This window comes from Malurus melanocephalus, unplaced genomic scaffold, assembly GCF_030028575.1.
Source record: "Malurus melanocephalus ecotype Western Australia unplaced genomic scaffold, MMel_1.1 scaffold_27, whole genome shotgun sequence".
Classification (NCBI taxonomy): Eukaryota; Metazoa; Chordata; class Aves; order Passeriformes; family Maluridae; genus Malurus; species Malurus melanocephalus.
This window is the reverse complement of record NW_026623259.1, coordinates 405,671-421,915: the sequence shown is the minus strand read 5'-3', so window position 1 is coordinate 421,915 and position 16,245 is coordinate 405,671. Positions and strand designations below refer to the sequence as shown.

The 16,245-nt window shown below is 42.0% G+C and overlaps 1 protein-coding gene across 2 annotated transcripts in view; it reads right to left on the bottom strand.

The window, feature by feature from the left end:
• Positions 1-1,467: 1,467 nt before the first annotated feature.
• LOC130589225 (ankyrin repeat domain-containing protein 26-like) overlaps positions 1,468-16,245 on the bottom strand; it is a 49,758-nt gene continuing 34,980 nt past the window's right edge. Inside the window, exons 30-38 of one of the 2 annotated variants that reach the window (XM_057390470.1) lie at positions 16,011-16,085; positions 14,682-14,816; positions 13,641-13,753; positions 13,111-13,252; positions 11,683-11,964; positions 10,757-10,992; positions 9,758-10,004; positions 4,775-4,820; positions 1,468-3,750 (exon numbers count right to left, since the gene is read on the bottom strand). In XM_057390470.1, coding sequence (XP_057246453.1) covers positions 3,629-3,750; positions 4,775-4,820; positions 9,758-10,004; positions 10,757-10,992; positions 11,683-11,964; positions 13,111-13,252; positions 13,641-13,753; positions 14,682-14,816; positions 16,011-16,085 — 1,398 coding nt within the window. In that variant the 3' untranslated portion in view covers positions 1,468-3,628. The remainder of the gene's footprint in view (positions 3,751-4,774; positions 4,821-9,757; positions 10,005-10,756; positions 10,993-11,682; positions 11,965-13,110; positions 13,253-13,640; positions 13,754-14,681; positions 14,817-16,010; positions 16,086-16,245) is intronic. The other variant, XM_057390471.1, reaches the window with a different exon arrangement.

The window sequence follows — 16,245 nt, the reverse complement described above, 5'->3', positions numbered from 1 at the left end:
AGGAAAAAGCTGCAACAATAAACACCACAGCTATCTATAACCATTTCAAATCTGGTTTGTAGCACTTGCAATTAATAAAGCCATTTCTTGCCAACTGCCATGTAAACACCACCTCATCTGCACCAGTTCATGCGTACAGACCAAACATMCAGGAGTTCTGTTTTGTACTGAGTTACAGAACTGAACAGAAGCCAAGGCAGGAAGCTATTATGGSTAAGGAGCTGATGCTGATTGAAAATGTGTGATGCTGTGGAGGAAATACCACACAATAGAACCTCAGTTAGTTTGGAAACAGATTTAAAAGACAGCACATTAGGATGTAAACAGTCAACAGGAATGGGGCCAGCTTTTCTCCTAACAATGAGATCATTAGCAGCAGGAGCGTGCAGGATGAGTTCCATGATTAAACTGCAAGTGCAAAACCCATGAATGTGTGTGTTCATCAATGCTGAATGGAAACAGCCTCGCTTTTTTGCCATCTTTCTTCTACGGGTGTCCTAATTCATCCTGGATACAAGTGTCAGGTGTAAGTGCAGCTTAAATCTAGCAAGTGCAAATTGTCAAAGACTTTGAAAAGACAGGCTTGAGATTATTTTGTTTAACTCTAATAAGGTAGGATCACTGGAATTGCACTTCTGATTTTCAAGACGGATTCCCTGAAAAATCATTGGCTCAAATTTAATTAAAATTGTCAGGATCCAAGTGAAAACAGTTCCAGGCAGTGAGATGAGGCTGACTGGCCTGTAGCTCCTCAGCTCCCGTCTTGCTCTTGAAGACCAGGCAGATATTTCCTGTCTTCCAGGCCTTTGGAGCCTCCCCTGACTCCCTTGGCCCCTCTGATGTCACCAAATRTCCTCACTGGGACATTGGAGATGGAGCTTCAAGAGAAATGGAATGCATTTCTCCTTTGCCTCACCTGCCTACACTGACTTCGTGTTCTGCTGCTCCACCAACCAACCAGCAGCATGCAGCCTGCTACAAACCCTGCAAAACTGCAACCCTGTTTGTCTCAATCACAATAGAAAGTGAAGGCCCAGAGGTTCTGCACTTGCTTTCTGGGCAGAGAAATGCTAGAGTCCCAAAAGAAGGCTAGAGAAATTTCCTAACATTTTTTTTTTCCTTTGTGGGCTATACTTGGGTCAGCTCCCCACAGGTTTAAAACCTGTGGGATTTGCCCGTGTTTCATGGCGGCCAGAAGCTCACCCACTGCCTTTCCCTTCTGTGCAGACCACAAGGAGGATTGCTCTAAAATGCAGGAAGAGTCTGGACACTGATTATTAGCAATAGCTCAGCTATAGCCCACGATTTTGTCACAATTGTGTGTCAAGTCCCCTGGAGGAAAAGGACACATTTGCATGGCCTCTAGGTGTTAAGATCCAGTTATTAAAATTATTAGAGATGYCTCTACCYAAAYAAAAGTGCAAATGAGACCATGTGCCAAAGTCATTAGTGCAGATTTTTCTTTTAAGTAAATGTGAGGTAGAGAGAGATTGGGAAAAGACAAGTGGAGGAAGGGAGAGACTAAGAAACAGAATAAATATGGGAAATATMACACAATAGGTTCTGATGATGGCCTGTTGGTTCTTTTCTTGTTGGCAGTTGCAATCCTGTCATTGTGGTGGTTGCAGACTGTATCCATCAARTGGGAGGGAAAGAGTCCAAAAAACTCCACGTCCATGAGGTTTATATTATGCTGAGGCTAGGTGGAAACGTTCTCTGTAATTCCCCTGGATGGTTTATTTCTGGATCATGAGACATTCCATGAGTCCTTGACACCTTCTAARATGATACAGCTGTCTCTTACCCAGTATAGTTGAATCAATYATGGCCCATCAGCTGGGATGAATGCCTTCATCCTGTGGTACCTTGGAGGGGAGTTTCCACAGCTGGGTCCTTATGTAAGGGAAGATACTGGCATGATAAGAAGGACTACCCCACCTGCAGCATTTGCCTTTTATCATCATTTTCCCTTACCTGGAAACCCAGTTTATAGCCCCAGGTGTGCATATCCACCTGCATGGAGGCCACTGTGCATMACCAGCCAAGCACCCATCCGACTGCTTGAACCGGTCCAGTCTCTTACAGCACCTGGGCAGTTCTGCAAMTGGTCAGGGGTTTGAGCCGTTCACCAGTGGCAATCCAGTCTCTCACAGGGGAACAGGCAAGGAGCATCTGTGAGCAGAGGAGAGCTCTGGAGAGTTCTATGAGCAGGGAAGGGGTAGAGAGCAGTATCAAGTAGGGGAACAGTGAAACAAAGTCATGTGCCAGATTGCAAAGTTTATTAAATATTAAGTTAAATTAACTACAGTGTAATAGCTTCACAAAAATATATTATTATAAAAAGGGAATGTGTCACAGCAGCATTTAATGCTTTTCTCWCTACCTGTTACTTCAGGTCCTTAAAATAGTGGCTAAAACCCTAAAATTCTTTCAGTCTTAATTCATCTCAATCATTCTTACTTTTCCAGAACTGGMCTTGGTTCTATACTCTGCTGGTGAGTTTTGCGGATGGGAAATGACAACTCAGATATTAATTAACAACTGGTAACTCCCTGAAATAAATAAAACTGCTTATATGGTTGATATCAATTTTCCAGCACATCTGTGCCACAGACACCATACCATGCTGCTAGCAGCAACAAAAAGATTGGCTATCCTATCACAGAAGCTCTGGAGAGTACTGAGGGAAGTTGGTAATATTAATGTTCCTGTTTTCCCCCTCTCACTGGAAGTGTTTTCAGGTGCAGCACAGGTGTTGATGCCAGASCTGCAAAAGTCTGAAGCTGCAGCAATTTTTAATATAGAAACCAACACACTAACACCATGAGAGGTACTGAGTTTGAATGTCCCTCAGGATATTCAAGTGTACTGTTGACAGTGACTGATCAGAAGCCCAAGTTGCCCATGGAGGCTTTGGAGTCTCAATTCCTCAAGGAATTCAAAAGCCAACACAGACCTGGGAAACTAGCTAAAGGTGGACCTCGCGGAGCAGGGGAGCAAAAACAAATGGCCTCCAGAGGTCCCTTCCAACCTCACTCATTCTGTGATACAAAACAAACATACTTAAATAACCATAGAGCAAGTCTTGGCACTACTGCACACTCACAGCCATTTTAAACCTACGTCACATACAGTGACAGCAATGTAAAGTGCCCTGTTTTTCAGCTTGAACAMCACTAAAAGTTAATCAACAGAAACTGTCACTGCATTAGGACTAAAGCACTGGGCTCAAGTACATCAAATTATGTCCTAAGCATTAAAATAACACTGGAAACATTCCAATCACATTGAGTGAGGATTAAAAAGAACAAAGATAACACTTTTGCTAAAACACAGAACATGAGTAGAATAACATAGTGTAGCTACTGTAATAGGAAACATTTTTGATGGTTGTGTCAAACTCAAGAATCCAGATCAGTCAACCGGCTGGTCAAAAAAAACAGATGTGGTTCTTACTGTGAGTGCAAAAGATGCAAGAAAACAAAACAGGTAAGTGCACTGTGCTAGATGTCCAWCTAACAGACTTAGAATTTATATTCAAACTGCAATGAACAAGCTTTCACATCAGAACCAGGGAGAAGRGAAACCATAGATGCTCTATATAAACAAAATTTCCAGGGTGTTTCATTCAAATAAGGTAATTTTTAGTTAAAACATCACGGTATTCCTCTACTGCTCTGGAAAGGGGATCTTGGTCCACATGAAGGTTTTTTGACGATCCAGCACATCCAGTTTCAAGTTCAGCAGTGGCTGAGGGGAAAAGACACAAGATTCCTTATTTTACTTTTACAGCAGACAGGGAGAAATAAGACACTGTAAGAACATTTGAGATGACACAAGYGTSTGCAATCCTGAACAAGACTTYAAAATTTCCAAGAACACATGACAAGGGAAGAGCTGGGCAGAAACGAAGAAACACATTTTGGCCACGTCTGCTTATCAGTCAACAGCATTTCTAAAGCTACTGAAAGACATTCCAGAGGCTACACAGTGAACATCTGGGACTCCACAGATGACTCGAGAAACCCTTAACAGTGCTTCTTAACACAGCTCCTGCAGAGCTCTTCAACCTGAAGCCTTAAACACTCAAAGCAGTGCTGTATTGGAACACTACTACTACATAGTAAGCAGTGACTCTGGAGGACAAACTGTCATGAAGCAGGTGCATTTCCTCTTTGAACGCCTGGCCTCAAATTACAAAGTGTGTTTGATGCTCTGTGTTGCAAGCACTGAACTCATGTTTGCCTAAACACTACTGTGCAATCTCTTCCTACAGAAAGACTGTCTTTTGTCCCTGATCATTTTTTTCTTGCTTAATTTAAAACAAGACTGCAACACCTAAGCTACAAAGACAAGCCATGAATGACAACAAGGAAAATCAATATCTAACACTRGAGAACTGGTTAGTACTGAATGCAATCCATGTACAGGGAAGAAGGTATGGCTGAAATCTATAAAGATCTATACAAATCTGGGGGCTTCTTTGATGTTTTTGCTGGAGATCAACTCTAGTGAAGGGCAACTTCAGCTTAAGCCAAGTGTTTCTGTGTGAGGGAGTRGGTGAATTTTTGCTTGTTTTTTTTCTAAGCAAGTGCATAACATTCTATGCAACATTTGGGAATCAGGAATTTTTCACATTCAAGTCTAAACTGGAAAGCTAGCAGAAAAAAGTCTGTGCTTAGCAGCAGAAGTTGAAAATAACGGCTTGAAAGTTGTCAAGACTTAKAGAGTTACCTTTTCCCTTAAAAACATTCCTAATGTAATAATACATTACCTTCTTTAAGTTCCTTGGTGATTTTTTCATCCAGTTCCTGTCGTACCTAGAATAATATATCAAATATATAGATATATCAAATATATAGATACTATATATCTATAAATGTAACTGTTAAAACTCCTAATACATTCTTACACCCCACAGTCAATGTGATAAAACCTAAAAATATCATGCTAAATGGAGATGGTGGTCTGTGATAGCCAAGAAGATGCTGAGGGCCTTGGATCATGTGAGCTATGTGGAATGGCTGAAGGAGTGTGACTGTTTCTTTCCTGGAGTAGGTGACTTTGTTTGTRTGTATTAATTGCCAGGTGGGTGGAGTGAAAAAAAATGAAACCAAATTTTTCTCAGTGGTGCCAAAAGAACAAATTTCCCCAAGCCTCAAGTATTTTTCAAACAGGTACAAGCAGCAGTAAAATACTGGGAAGAAGAGAGCCCCCTAGAACATGAAATGAGAGACAGGTAACAGAAAGAAGCAAGGAAATCTAATATCTAGATCAAATCACAACCTAAAGCAGGACTAATCCTAAGCAAAGCCAAAATAGTTGAGGTTTTGGAAGAAACCATTTTCCCTGTTTTATGAAGCCTTCACAATGACCAGAAGATCCACAGGTTCCCCTGTAATATGTGTAGATGAATCAAGAGAAGAAAAAGGTCTTGTTTGCCTCTTATTTATTCCAGTAAAAYGTTATTCTCATCCCTGCCTGAGGAAAGAGTGGAAATAAAGCCCACACATGGATTTCCCTGAAAAAGGAATGAGAAGGCCTTTTAATGAAAATACACTTTTGAGGACTCTGACAGTGTCTCCACTGTTCTCCTGCCSCACAGTGCTCTGGAGAAGGCATGAAGTACCAAGGCCTGAACAACTGCCCCTGACTGAGGCCTGAACAATAGACACGGAGCCAAAGTTGACCTTTCCAAATGGTCAACCAAATGTTTTATATATTTGCTCATGAACATGGTATTGTTATATGTGTTCATTTATTCGCAGAACATGTATTTACCCTTCCGTATCTAGAAACTGGATGAGGCCACATCTGGCCTCATCAGGAGCATACAGGATCAAAGACAACTCCCTTGGTTCCTCCTTAAGCCCATGCCAGRCTTTGGGAGAAAGAAACTACAAATTATGTCATCTTGTTTGTTTAACAAAACAGCTGGGCTACTGTCACAGCAAAATTGGGGAAGCCTCGTGGCCTGCAAGGTAGACACATCAGAGGAGCTCCCAGTTACCTTGGTTCCCCAGTCCTCCACTGTGACAGCCTCCCCACACAGCTGATGTGTCTGAGACTTGGATGACGGTAAAGTATTGGAGTAACTGGTGATGAATCTTTCTTAATCACCATAGGCATTCTTTTGTAGTAATGACTTGGTGCATTGGTAGGTTGTTCTTGCATAATTCTTTGCCAGTGATTATGTACTTTGCTTAGCTCAGCATATCCTTCCATAATTCTCYGCAGTTTTACATGATGGCAAATTACACTATTCCTCCTATTCCTCAAGTCAGTGTCTGTGTCCTGAGCAGGTACCTCTCACTGCTTGGCTCTTCMGGCAGTAACCTATGGACCACTTGCAGCAGTCACATCTCAGTAATTCTGTTTCAGGAAGTGATATTGACTTACTACTTACCCACAGAGCTTCTTGAGAACAGAGTAAGCTGGATCGTCTAAGACTCCATGAGATGATACTCAGACTCTAGCAATGCAACTTCAGAGCAGTATTGCTACTCCACACACAATGGCTGTTGCTACCCAGAACCTTTCGACTGTCACAACAGGCAAGAGGGGTAAAGAACCTACTCCTCTAGTTTAACCAAATTCCCTAAGAATATATGAAATCCATATGTACGGCACCATCTTACAGAAGSTGGACTACCACAGAAGCCATAACTTCACAAATACATAAAGCACAGAAATACTTGGCAGCAGTCACTCTTTCAGAGTAACCAGCAACTTCAAAGCATTTCCAGCTTTAGGCAAATGTGAWTGCATCAGTAAGTTTGATTCAAAACCTAACAGCATAAATAGACAAAAYATTTCCAGTGGCACCCAAAGTTAAACAGTACAGGTTACAAACCTTGTCASATATCTGGCTGCAGAGAAGAGAAAGAAGATTTTTAATTAAGGAGCTGAAGAACAAAGAGGAACAGCCTTAAGKTCAAAGGTCTTCAGTGAGACATAGGAATATGGCCTACACACACGTGAGGCAAGGGAAAAAAGCTCACAACAGAAAGACCACTAAAATACAAGCGGACAGCAGGAAAATGAAACGAGAAAAGGAACAGAAATTGAGTGAGTGTAGGGAGCCGACATTCCCTTTCTCACAGTATGTAGGGAAATTGGTTTCATAAATCCACCAATTTACACTGGTTGCAGCTAGCAGAGTTCACTCTTCTATGTCAAGACACCCACTTTCATTTTCACCAGCCTTTGCTGAAGCTGGACAGTTTGTAAATGTAACAACTGGCCTTGAGTCTCAAAATCTCCTTGTAACAGTTGCAGCAAACAGACATTCCCTGCCTTGGGCTATGCAGAGATCCTGGTAGACAGACCACTAACAGAAATACACTGAACAGTGAGTGACTTGAGGCTTCAGGCAGTACCATGACAATTAGTCTCAATTGTTCCCTAACTGGTGATTTCAGGAAGACATATCACAACAGAATGTGTGACTCWATTTAGTAAGAGGAAGGGTAAATTCACAGTGGGAAATCTGAGTCCGAGACACCAGYCTTCTCCTTTGATTGAGAGAAATAAGGCATGGTAAGATTTCCAGCTTTTTCTTAMGAGAACCTACTTGAAATGGTAAGAAATGGACAAGTTCTCTGYGGATTTAGGAGTTGCTTGACTCACCCTTATTCAAGGAAGGGAACTTCAGAATTTGAYACGGTATTAGAATTCAAAGGGAATCCCAAGAAGACCAGGTGTGTATWGTGAGAGTGAATTAGCCTCAGCTTCTCTGATTACAACAAACTAAAAGTCTCTGTAGCTTGTAAGCAGGAGCAGAGAACTTTAAGGGACTAAGCCCTACCAATGAAATGGCACTAGGAAGATAAAATGTTGGTATAGAAGAAAGCCTCAAAACTAAGAAGCAAATCCCCTGTGGACATCAGTAATTGAAATTTGGGAAAATGTCATATGTTACTGTTAACAACTTCCTTGAGAGTATGCTCAAGGCTGTGAGACACATATGCTCTGAAAAGAAACTCTGTGGGTGCTGTTGAAATCAGAACACCGAATGGGAACAGTATGACCATCCTCAGATCTAAAGCAGACTTCTCTTGGAATTAGTTCAAATGTTTTTCACAAGTGGATTTGGAAACATTTTTCACAAAACATTGAAGAAACCTATACAGAARTTTGAACAATACATCTATATGTATTAGCAGCTGTATAAAACAATCAGCCATGAAACAGCCTGAGGAAATATTTAATTTCTGTAAAATACTTAAGGGAAGGCAGTAAACCTGTGAAGRTGTCTATCTTGATATTGACAAAACTTTGAGATTCCCAGAGAGTTCTGATGTCTCCYGGAAAATGAAAAGCACCATCTGCAAACTGTTGCTATAATTCAGTTTTAAGAAGCACCAAGTTCTCCCACTGTCTTTCCCTTTGYTGTTTTCCTCATTCTTCTCCAAAAAAGTCACAATTGCTAAACCTTTTGACCTAGAGCAATTTTTTTTGCCTAGAAGATGAATGCTTTCCTCTTTTGCCTTTTTCTTAACATCTTGCTCCCATCTCTCTGTCYTTTCTCTCCCTTGCTTGTTCTGTGCTCCCTACCTCTCTTGGTCTCCTCTTTATTTTCCTTTCACAGTGGGTCCCTGCATTTTCCTTCCTTTCTAGTGCTTGTATGCAGACTAGCCCCTGCAGATGACACAGTACYAATGATCTCATGAGTTCTTCCCGTAATGTCTGTCCACCTGCCTGCCCTCAAAAGAGTGTTCACAGCTCCACAGAAAAGTCCATCTCTGTAACTGCCACAGCTACACATTTCCTACGCTGCTTGGGCTCCTTTAGTTCTCTTGGCTTTGTTTTTTAAAAATAGGTGCTGCATGCAGACATATGATTTAAATGGGTTTTTCCAATGTGCAGGGATCACTAGACTGAGATGGACTTAAAAGTGAACAAACACTTGTCACATTCCCTCAACAACAGAATACAATGGTTCAACTGAGAAGCTTGACCATGCCTCAATCCCATTTAAGTGGGTCTCCCTCTGATTACAACTATTGGTGTGGGATTTTCACATCTCATGGTTCAGCATTCTGTGAGGGATGTGCGGTCACACTGAGTGCTAATTTCAGGGCACATTTGGACCAGAGGCTGCAGATCAGAAAGCTGCAAAGATTTGCCAAGGAGTAGGTAGTTTTACTCTTTCATGAAATAACACATGGCAGGARCTACAAGAACAAATGTCTCCTATGAGTAGTATGTGTTCTGCACTGAAGTATAAAGAGCAAAGTTACACCATCCCATTCATATTTCTGAAGCATCCTTTTGTKGGTATTAACATACTAAAACAAGTCCCATGAAGAAACTGCTGGAGTGAAGRCCAAGAAAGAAGAGAAAGGTGTCTCAGAGATGTCTGTTTGCATTTGTCACTCAGCGTGACGTTAGCCATTTTAAACAGGTTAGCCAAACYATTGGAATTTCATGTTGAGCTTAGCTGGGAACTTCCTATGCYACAGTATTCTTTGTCACAGTGTGTCTTGTAAAAGRATGTYRYTACATAGTTCATTGCATTGACTTAAATATTTTTTGGCCTTTGACCCTYTTGAAAATTTTTACAACTCTGATAACCAGAAGTCTTCAGCCTTACAACATACAGCTCTRAACTSTTTGAAGGATTAGCAGTTGCTTTGGCCWATTAGACAATATAGCATGGAACAATAAATGGATTCTAACTTCAGGCTACAAAAGSATAACCTTGCATACTGCCACTCTTCTGCAGTAGCTGAGAAGAGCATTTCAAAATGCTTACCTTGGCCACAAAGGCTGCAACCCTGTTTCTTGAGGATAAGGTGCTCTCGCTTGGGCTTAGGAAGCTTCCTCCTAGACTGAGACTTCTGTTCAGTCCCAAATTGCTGCCCAGATGTCCCAGAGCAGTAGAACACAGAACTGGAGTTGCAGCCAGACCTCCGCTGACAATGCTGCTTGTGATTAAAGATTTGCTTTTATGGAGCTCCCGGAGGAGCTTAGCGTTGGCTTCTTCAAGTCTCTCATTAGCTCTGCAACATCCAGAAGCATAAAAACAGTTGCCTTTAGTAGTAACACTTTCCCAAAGTTACCCTCCGGGTCCTTGACTGATGTTTGACTTCTGAGATTAAGAGCATCCACAAATAGTGCATCATCTGACCTGAGCTTGTTTGGAGGGCCTGTTTCTAAAAAGTCACATCAGGTGCAAGGAGCAGCAAGTGTTACCAATGCTGAGGACTGCTCAGCAAGAGGGCTTCAAAGCACTCTGTGAAAGCCATGTGTTTACAAAGCTTCTTCTGGAAGGTACATCACCTCTGTAASAACCTTGRGCTAGCCTCCCTTTCCCAAGGAAAGCYCAAAGCTCAGGGCCACTGCTAAAATTGCAGCCTAAAAAGATMATTTCTATTTTTTCTTCACAGAATCCAATTCGGTTCKCAGAAGGGCCTATTCATACTCAAAGATTAATGGACATGACATTTATCTTTTCTGTTGTGCACAGGATGAGGAGATTATAGAGACCAGGAAAAAAAGCTGRTCAGTTAAAACAACATCAACTTGAAAATTATCCTGTTAATGCCATGATCAGTGGTGTTCCCGCTGAAACACTAAAGAGAAATGAAGGCCAGCTGAAGGGGAAGGGTCTTAAGGTGCTTTCTGCACAAACATGCCATCACAGGCTTTCACACATAATGCTGGTGCAGGTGCAGAAGAGGAATTCACAAGGAAAATGCAAGAGGAAAAAGGAGTCCCTTATTAACAGTCCAAAAGAAATGCATGGACTTACCTTTCSAGTTTCTTTGCTAGGCATCGTCTAGTTTTCACTTCCTCCAGATACAGCTCTTTGTACTTTTCCATTTCTGCCTGTGTGCATTCTTTAGGAAAAGARCTCTCTTGCTGGGTACTTTTTATCTTGTCCAATTCACATTCGAGATCTCTAATTCTGTCTTTTAGTTGGTTTCTCAGTGAAGCRTGATGACTGGCTCTGATTTGTTCTAGTCTGTCCTGGGAGGCTGCCTGTGCCTGAAGGAGACAGTGCACCTTCAACCACCACAAAGAAAAAGAGAACTCTCTGCACCTGTCAATTGCATGTACCCAATTTCAGGTACTCTCAGTTGGCTCAGAGAGGTGGCTGTGCCTCCTTACTAACATCAGCAAGGCAGAACCCCAGAGCTACCACCAGGCTAAATGATTCTTTCCACTTAGGAAGAAGCCCAAATTAGTACTACTATTCAAAGCTACTAATGAAAGGACACTATCTCTGTAGGACAGAGCACAGAGAGCAGGATTCCTCATAGACATTAGCAGGATTCCTCCTCTACTCCATCTGCACATTGGCAACTTCAGTCACTTCTTTTCTGAGCACTGTCCCCATACAAGCACAAAGCTGGACCTGTAGGTCTGGCCATGACARCTGGAAGGTGCAAAACCCCTTCAAGCACCAACAGTGAGAACCAGAGCAGCGCACAGCAACAGCCCCAAGCACTGCAAGATGCAAATCTACCTTGGGCAAGCTTTTGATCCAGGAACCTGCCTGCACATTACACACCATGAGTGCATTCCTGCCCAGCCATATTCCCTTCTCCCACTGCCCTTCAGCACAGACAAAAGTACAGTGCTAACACACAGAACGGGGCACCAACAGCAGAACACTAAAAAATTATGCCCACAACCAAAGTCTACACAGTGCCAACAGACACGTCAGTCACTTACTTGCAAAAACAGATTGACTTCTTGTAGTTTTTGTCTTATTTCTTGACCAGCTCGTTCTTCCACCTCCCKTTTATATTGTTCTATTTGGCTGTGATCCACCATGTTAGTCTCCAGTCTATGCTGGAGTTCTGCCACCTCTTCTTTCAGCTGGCAYTTGCTCTTCTCCAGTTTTTCACAGTTCTCGTGCCGGGTGGACAGCTCTTCTCGCAAATCTCGATTTTGTGCTTCTAGCTGCATGCTTCTCTTAGACTCCATGTCCAGCTGCTGRGAAAGTTCCCCAACCTGTACATGGGGCAGACAAAAAAAGAAACTGAGAGGGATCTAAAGGCAGTGAACTCTGTKAAAATCCCTAAAGGGGTTGGCCATGGAGACAGTATTCATCATCTGCATATTCAGTATTAGAAACTAAGTGCAACCAGGCTCTTCTTTTCCAACAAGATCAGCCTTCACATTATTTGTGATAGGMGTCCTCAGGTTCTCATCCTTTCTCACTTCCTTATGCAAAAATGCTATTAGCCTTTGGACTGAAAATGACACACTGCGAAGGCAGTAACTGATGCTCCAATGATGCCTTCTAAAGCTGAGCATAACTCTGAAACATGGCTTCTCTAGCTACAAATCTGAGTAAYGAGCAGAGAAGTATAGAAAGGTTACATGCTACTGCAGAACAGCCAGAGCAATTTCAAAAACATGCAAACAATAGTTCTGGGTCCCCATTCCAAGATGGGCTGAAACAGCTATCTGTGAGCAATAAGTTACAGCATTTTTCCTATGTCACCTCTCCTCACCGTACTCTGCACAGCTATAACATTCTTCCGAAAAGGAAAGCCTCACCTCCCTCTGGCTGAACTCGTGCCTGAGACAGAGCTCAAGCGTTGACCTTGCTGTTTGAGCAATAGTGGTGTTCCTCCCCTCCCTTCCAGAGAAGGAATCCATCTGTCAGACCGAGGTGATGCTGCCACAGCCTCACGCTGCAGCCAAGCCTGAGCTGAGGCCCGCTGCTCTCAGCCCTGACCCTCATCCATGGATGTGACATCCTGGTAGGATGGCAGAACTGCCCATCCCTAAGGCCCAGCCTRGGGATCTGCACTCTTGGCTGGCTCCCTGGCCCGTCAAGTCATGGACCCTGCCGGCCTTGCTGCTACTCCTGGCTTGCCCYTCCACTGCAGGACAGTCTGCCCTTCCTGTGCCATTGCACATGCTGCTTTGCACTTAAGGAATGCATCTTTGCCCGTAAGGACAACTACATCARTATTAGTCATCTACTACTCTAACAGCAGAAAAAGCACTGAGAAAGWTCAATCAAACCTCAAATACAGCCCAGGAAAGAATATCATCAACATGAAAAGAAATACAGGGAAAGCCTCACACAGGGTACAAAAGAAGTAACACCTCGACAAAGCAAAATCCAAATTAAGCAGAGCTCACCTTTGTTCTCAATCTATCAACTTCACTGACCATTTCAGARTATCTGCTCTTCATTTCTCCCTGCAAATTAAGCTGTGACTCCATTTCTCTCTCCTCATACACCCTTATTTTCTTCGTAGCTCTATTGAGAAGTCTCTTCAACCTAAACAGAAAATTAGTTAGGAAAACAATGAAACACAGGAATAAGCAACCTTTTCCACATGCTCTCAAGTAAAGAGTGCAGATATGGCTTTCTTCATCTTTAACATACTTGACAGTACTGRGAATTGCTGAGAAAAACCCCACTTTTCCTGCACCACAAATCACCTGGTGCATCCAAATTTCAGCTGAAAACACAAATAGAAGATCTTTCTCCCTCAGAGGACTGGCAATTCTTTTTGCACCTTTAAATAAGTATATGCTCACACAGACRTATCTTGCAGGGACTAACACAAGAATTCAACTTGCTCACAATGTATACCTAATTTTACGTAAAAAAAACCCTGGACTTCTCTTCAGGGCAATCTCTTCACYGTATCAAAAAGCCATACCTCTTAAAGTCTTTCTGCAATTCTAAGTTTCTTCTCATTTCTTGGTCCAGACGAAGTTCAACTGGGCGTTTCAACTCTACCAGTTTCTTCACTTTCTTTCTTTCACTCTCACACTTTCAAAACAGAAAAGACACATGACACACACAAAACATAAGAACAATAGCTAGGTGAAATATAAGTCTCTAGCATTCTCCACAAAGAAGCTGCAGTCCATCTCCATCTGTTAGCCAAGTTTTAGTTTAGATTTCACAGCAAACAGACCAATTTTGAAGAATAGCACCAGATGCCTCCACTRAAACCAGGGTGGAAAAGATGCTGGACTACTTTCATGAGTTCTCAACTCATAGCATAGATTATGTATTTATGCTTATCTATAAATAAGAGAATACAGATCAATCTATGGCTTTTACTGGATCTTTATTGATCAGCAGGCAGAGAAATTTGATCTTTGGGAATTTTTCAATATCCTTTTCCCATGTTCCATTACCTCCACCTCTTCTTTGTGGCTATTTACTCATGCACTTGTTGCTTTGTTCTTGCATTATTACTCCACAGGAGAGGAGGGAAAGATCACTCCTTTGAAAGTGTCAGTCATTTCTTATTTCCCAAGCACTAGTTCATTTTCCCAGAATTCCTTCAGTATGTTTTTCTGTAAGGCTTTTAAGCATCCACTACCCTAAAAACATGTTGCTGCTCCTCCATGCATTGCACTGRAAAACTAAAATACTTCCACCTTTCCCAGCAAACAAGAGGTCAGAAGATGACCAGAAAGAATCCAAGAAAAAGCTGGGGAACTGCAGCCCTGCTTGATGTGCTCAACTAATGCAAACCATACTGGGAACTCTTTCCAGCAGAACCGCTCCAGAACTTACATAAGACATCCAGCTAGTTTTTATTTGCTTCCTGGATGATGCACTAATCACAGTATTTCCAGACCCTGAATGGCAGCGATAATAAAAAAATGCTCTTTACATAAGAACTTGACCAAAATGTGGTTCTTCCAGGTACTGGCTTAAGTCTTGGAGAATTTTCTGGATTTACCTGTTCAAAGAGGTTTGCTTTTTCCCTGTCAAGCTGAGCAACACGCTCCTCGAGGTTGGATCTTGACTTAAATTGCTCTTCCCACATGCTCTGCAAGTCCTTTGATGACAGAGCCAGCACATCCTGCCTTTGCACCTGTAAAAGCAACAGTAGCAGAAGAAGAAACTAAGGCGACCTTAAAGAAAACACTGCAACAGAAAGCTGTAACTTAAATGGAAACTGGGTTAAGCTCTCCTCTCCCCATCCAAGGTCTGCGGTTAATGTGGAATATAAAACACAGATTGGGAAACAYAACCAAGAAGAGAAACTGAAGATGATAAAAAGAATGAATGCTATGGGGTGATGAAACAAGGTCATAACCTTGGGGAATAACAGACACGTACACAAAATTATGCTGTAGCTTTCTTACAAAGGTTCTCCAGAACTCATTACATAATGTATGTAATGTAAAAGTTTCGGCTGCCCACGGAAACTGGGAAATACCCTACCCTCACGTTTCTGTAACAGCTGTACATCTCCTGAGAGCAGGAAAATGTTTTGAAATTGGCAATGGTATTGATGGCTCTACCTAAAGGGACGAATATTTGCCTAACAGATGCATTTGAGTTGAACAGACCTTAYTGATTCAGTTCAAGTATAAAGACTGGACATTGACTAGATGCTTTTAGCGTCATTTTTAAAGAGAAGAAAAGAAAATTACAAAAGCAAAAAAAGGAAAAAAAGAGATGACCACTGGCTACAGAAAGCCACAAAACACTTAGCACAAGGTCTTAGATTAAAAAAATCCTTACAGTGTATGACTTTCTCAAGTAAAAGAGAAAGGCAAAACACTGGCTCTTACAACAGAAACCAACATGGCCTCAAGACAAACTCTGACAAAGCTGCAAAGGTAATATYGATCTCTCAAGTCTGGTCTCCTCTCTCAGCTTTCAATCACAGATCTCCATGCTGTCTAAAGCATCCACTCTATCGGTTATCTGCTATGTCTTAACCCTGGTAGGCAGCTATGCATTACACAGCTACTTGTTCACTCCCTGCAGGTAGGATGGGAAATGTAATTCATCAGATCAATCACACTGATGAACACAAGGATCTTGCACACCACAACACAGACACAAAATACAGCAACAGGGAAATGAGGAAATTTATAGCCTTTTCCCTTGAGTGTGCCTTGCCCTAAAACCAGATGGGTGGTTACACAGCTGTGGTTTAACAGCTGGGTGGTTTAACAGCTGTGTGCTTACACAGCCCACATGGTATTTTCATCAATTACCTACATAAAAAACATTCAAACACTAAAACAACCATTCACAGAAGCCCATCATGTACCTGCTTATGGTGGTCCTCTGCAGCTGCCTGAGCTGTTTGTAAGCTCGTTATCAAGTCCTCCAGGCGGTTATGAACCTATAGAAGCATTACAAGAAGCAAGAAGGCACACTGTGACTTCCTGGATTAAAGTAACAAATCACTGACAAAAGCAAGTATTACACAGAACCTCTTCACCTCTTTATTCCTATACTATTTATACCCAGCAACAATGATCAAAACAGCCTTAGCTTGATTC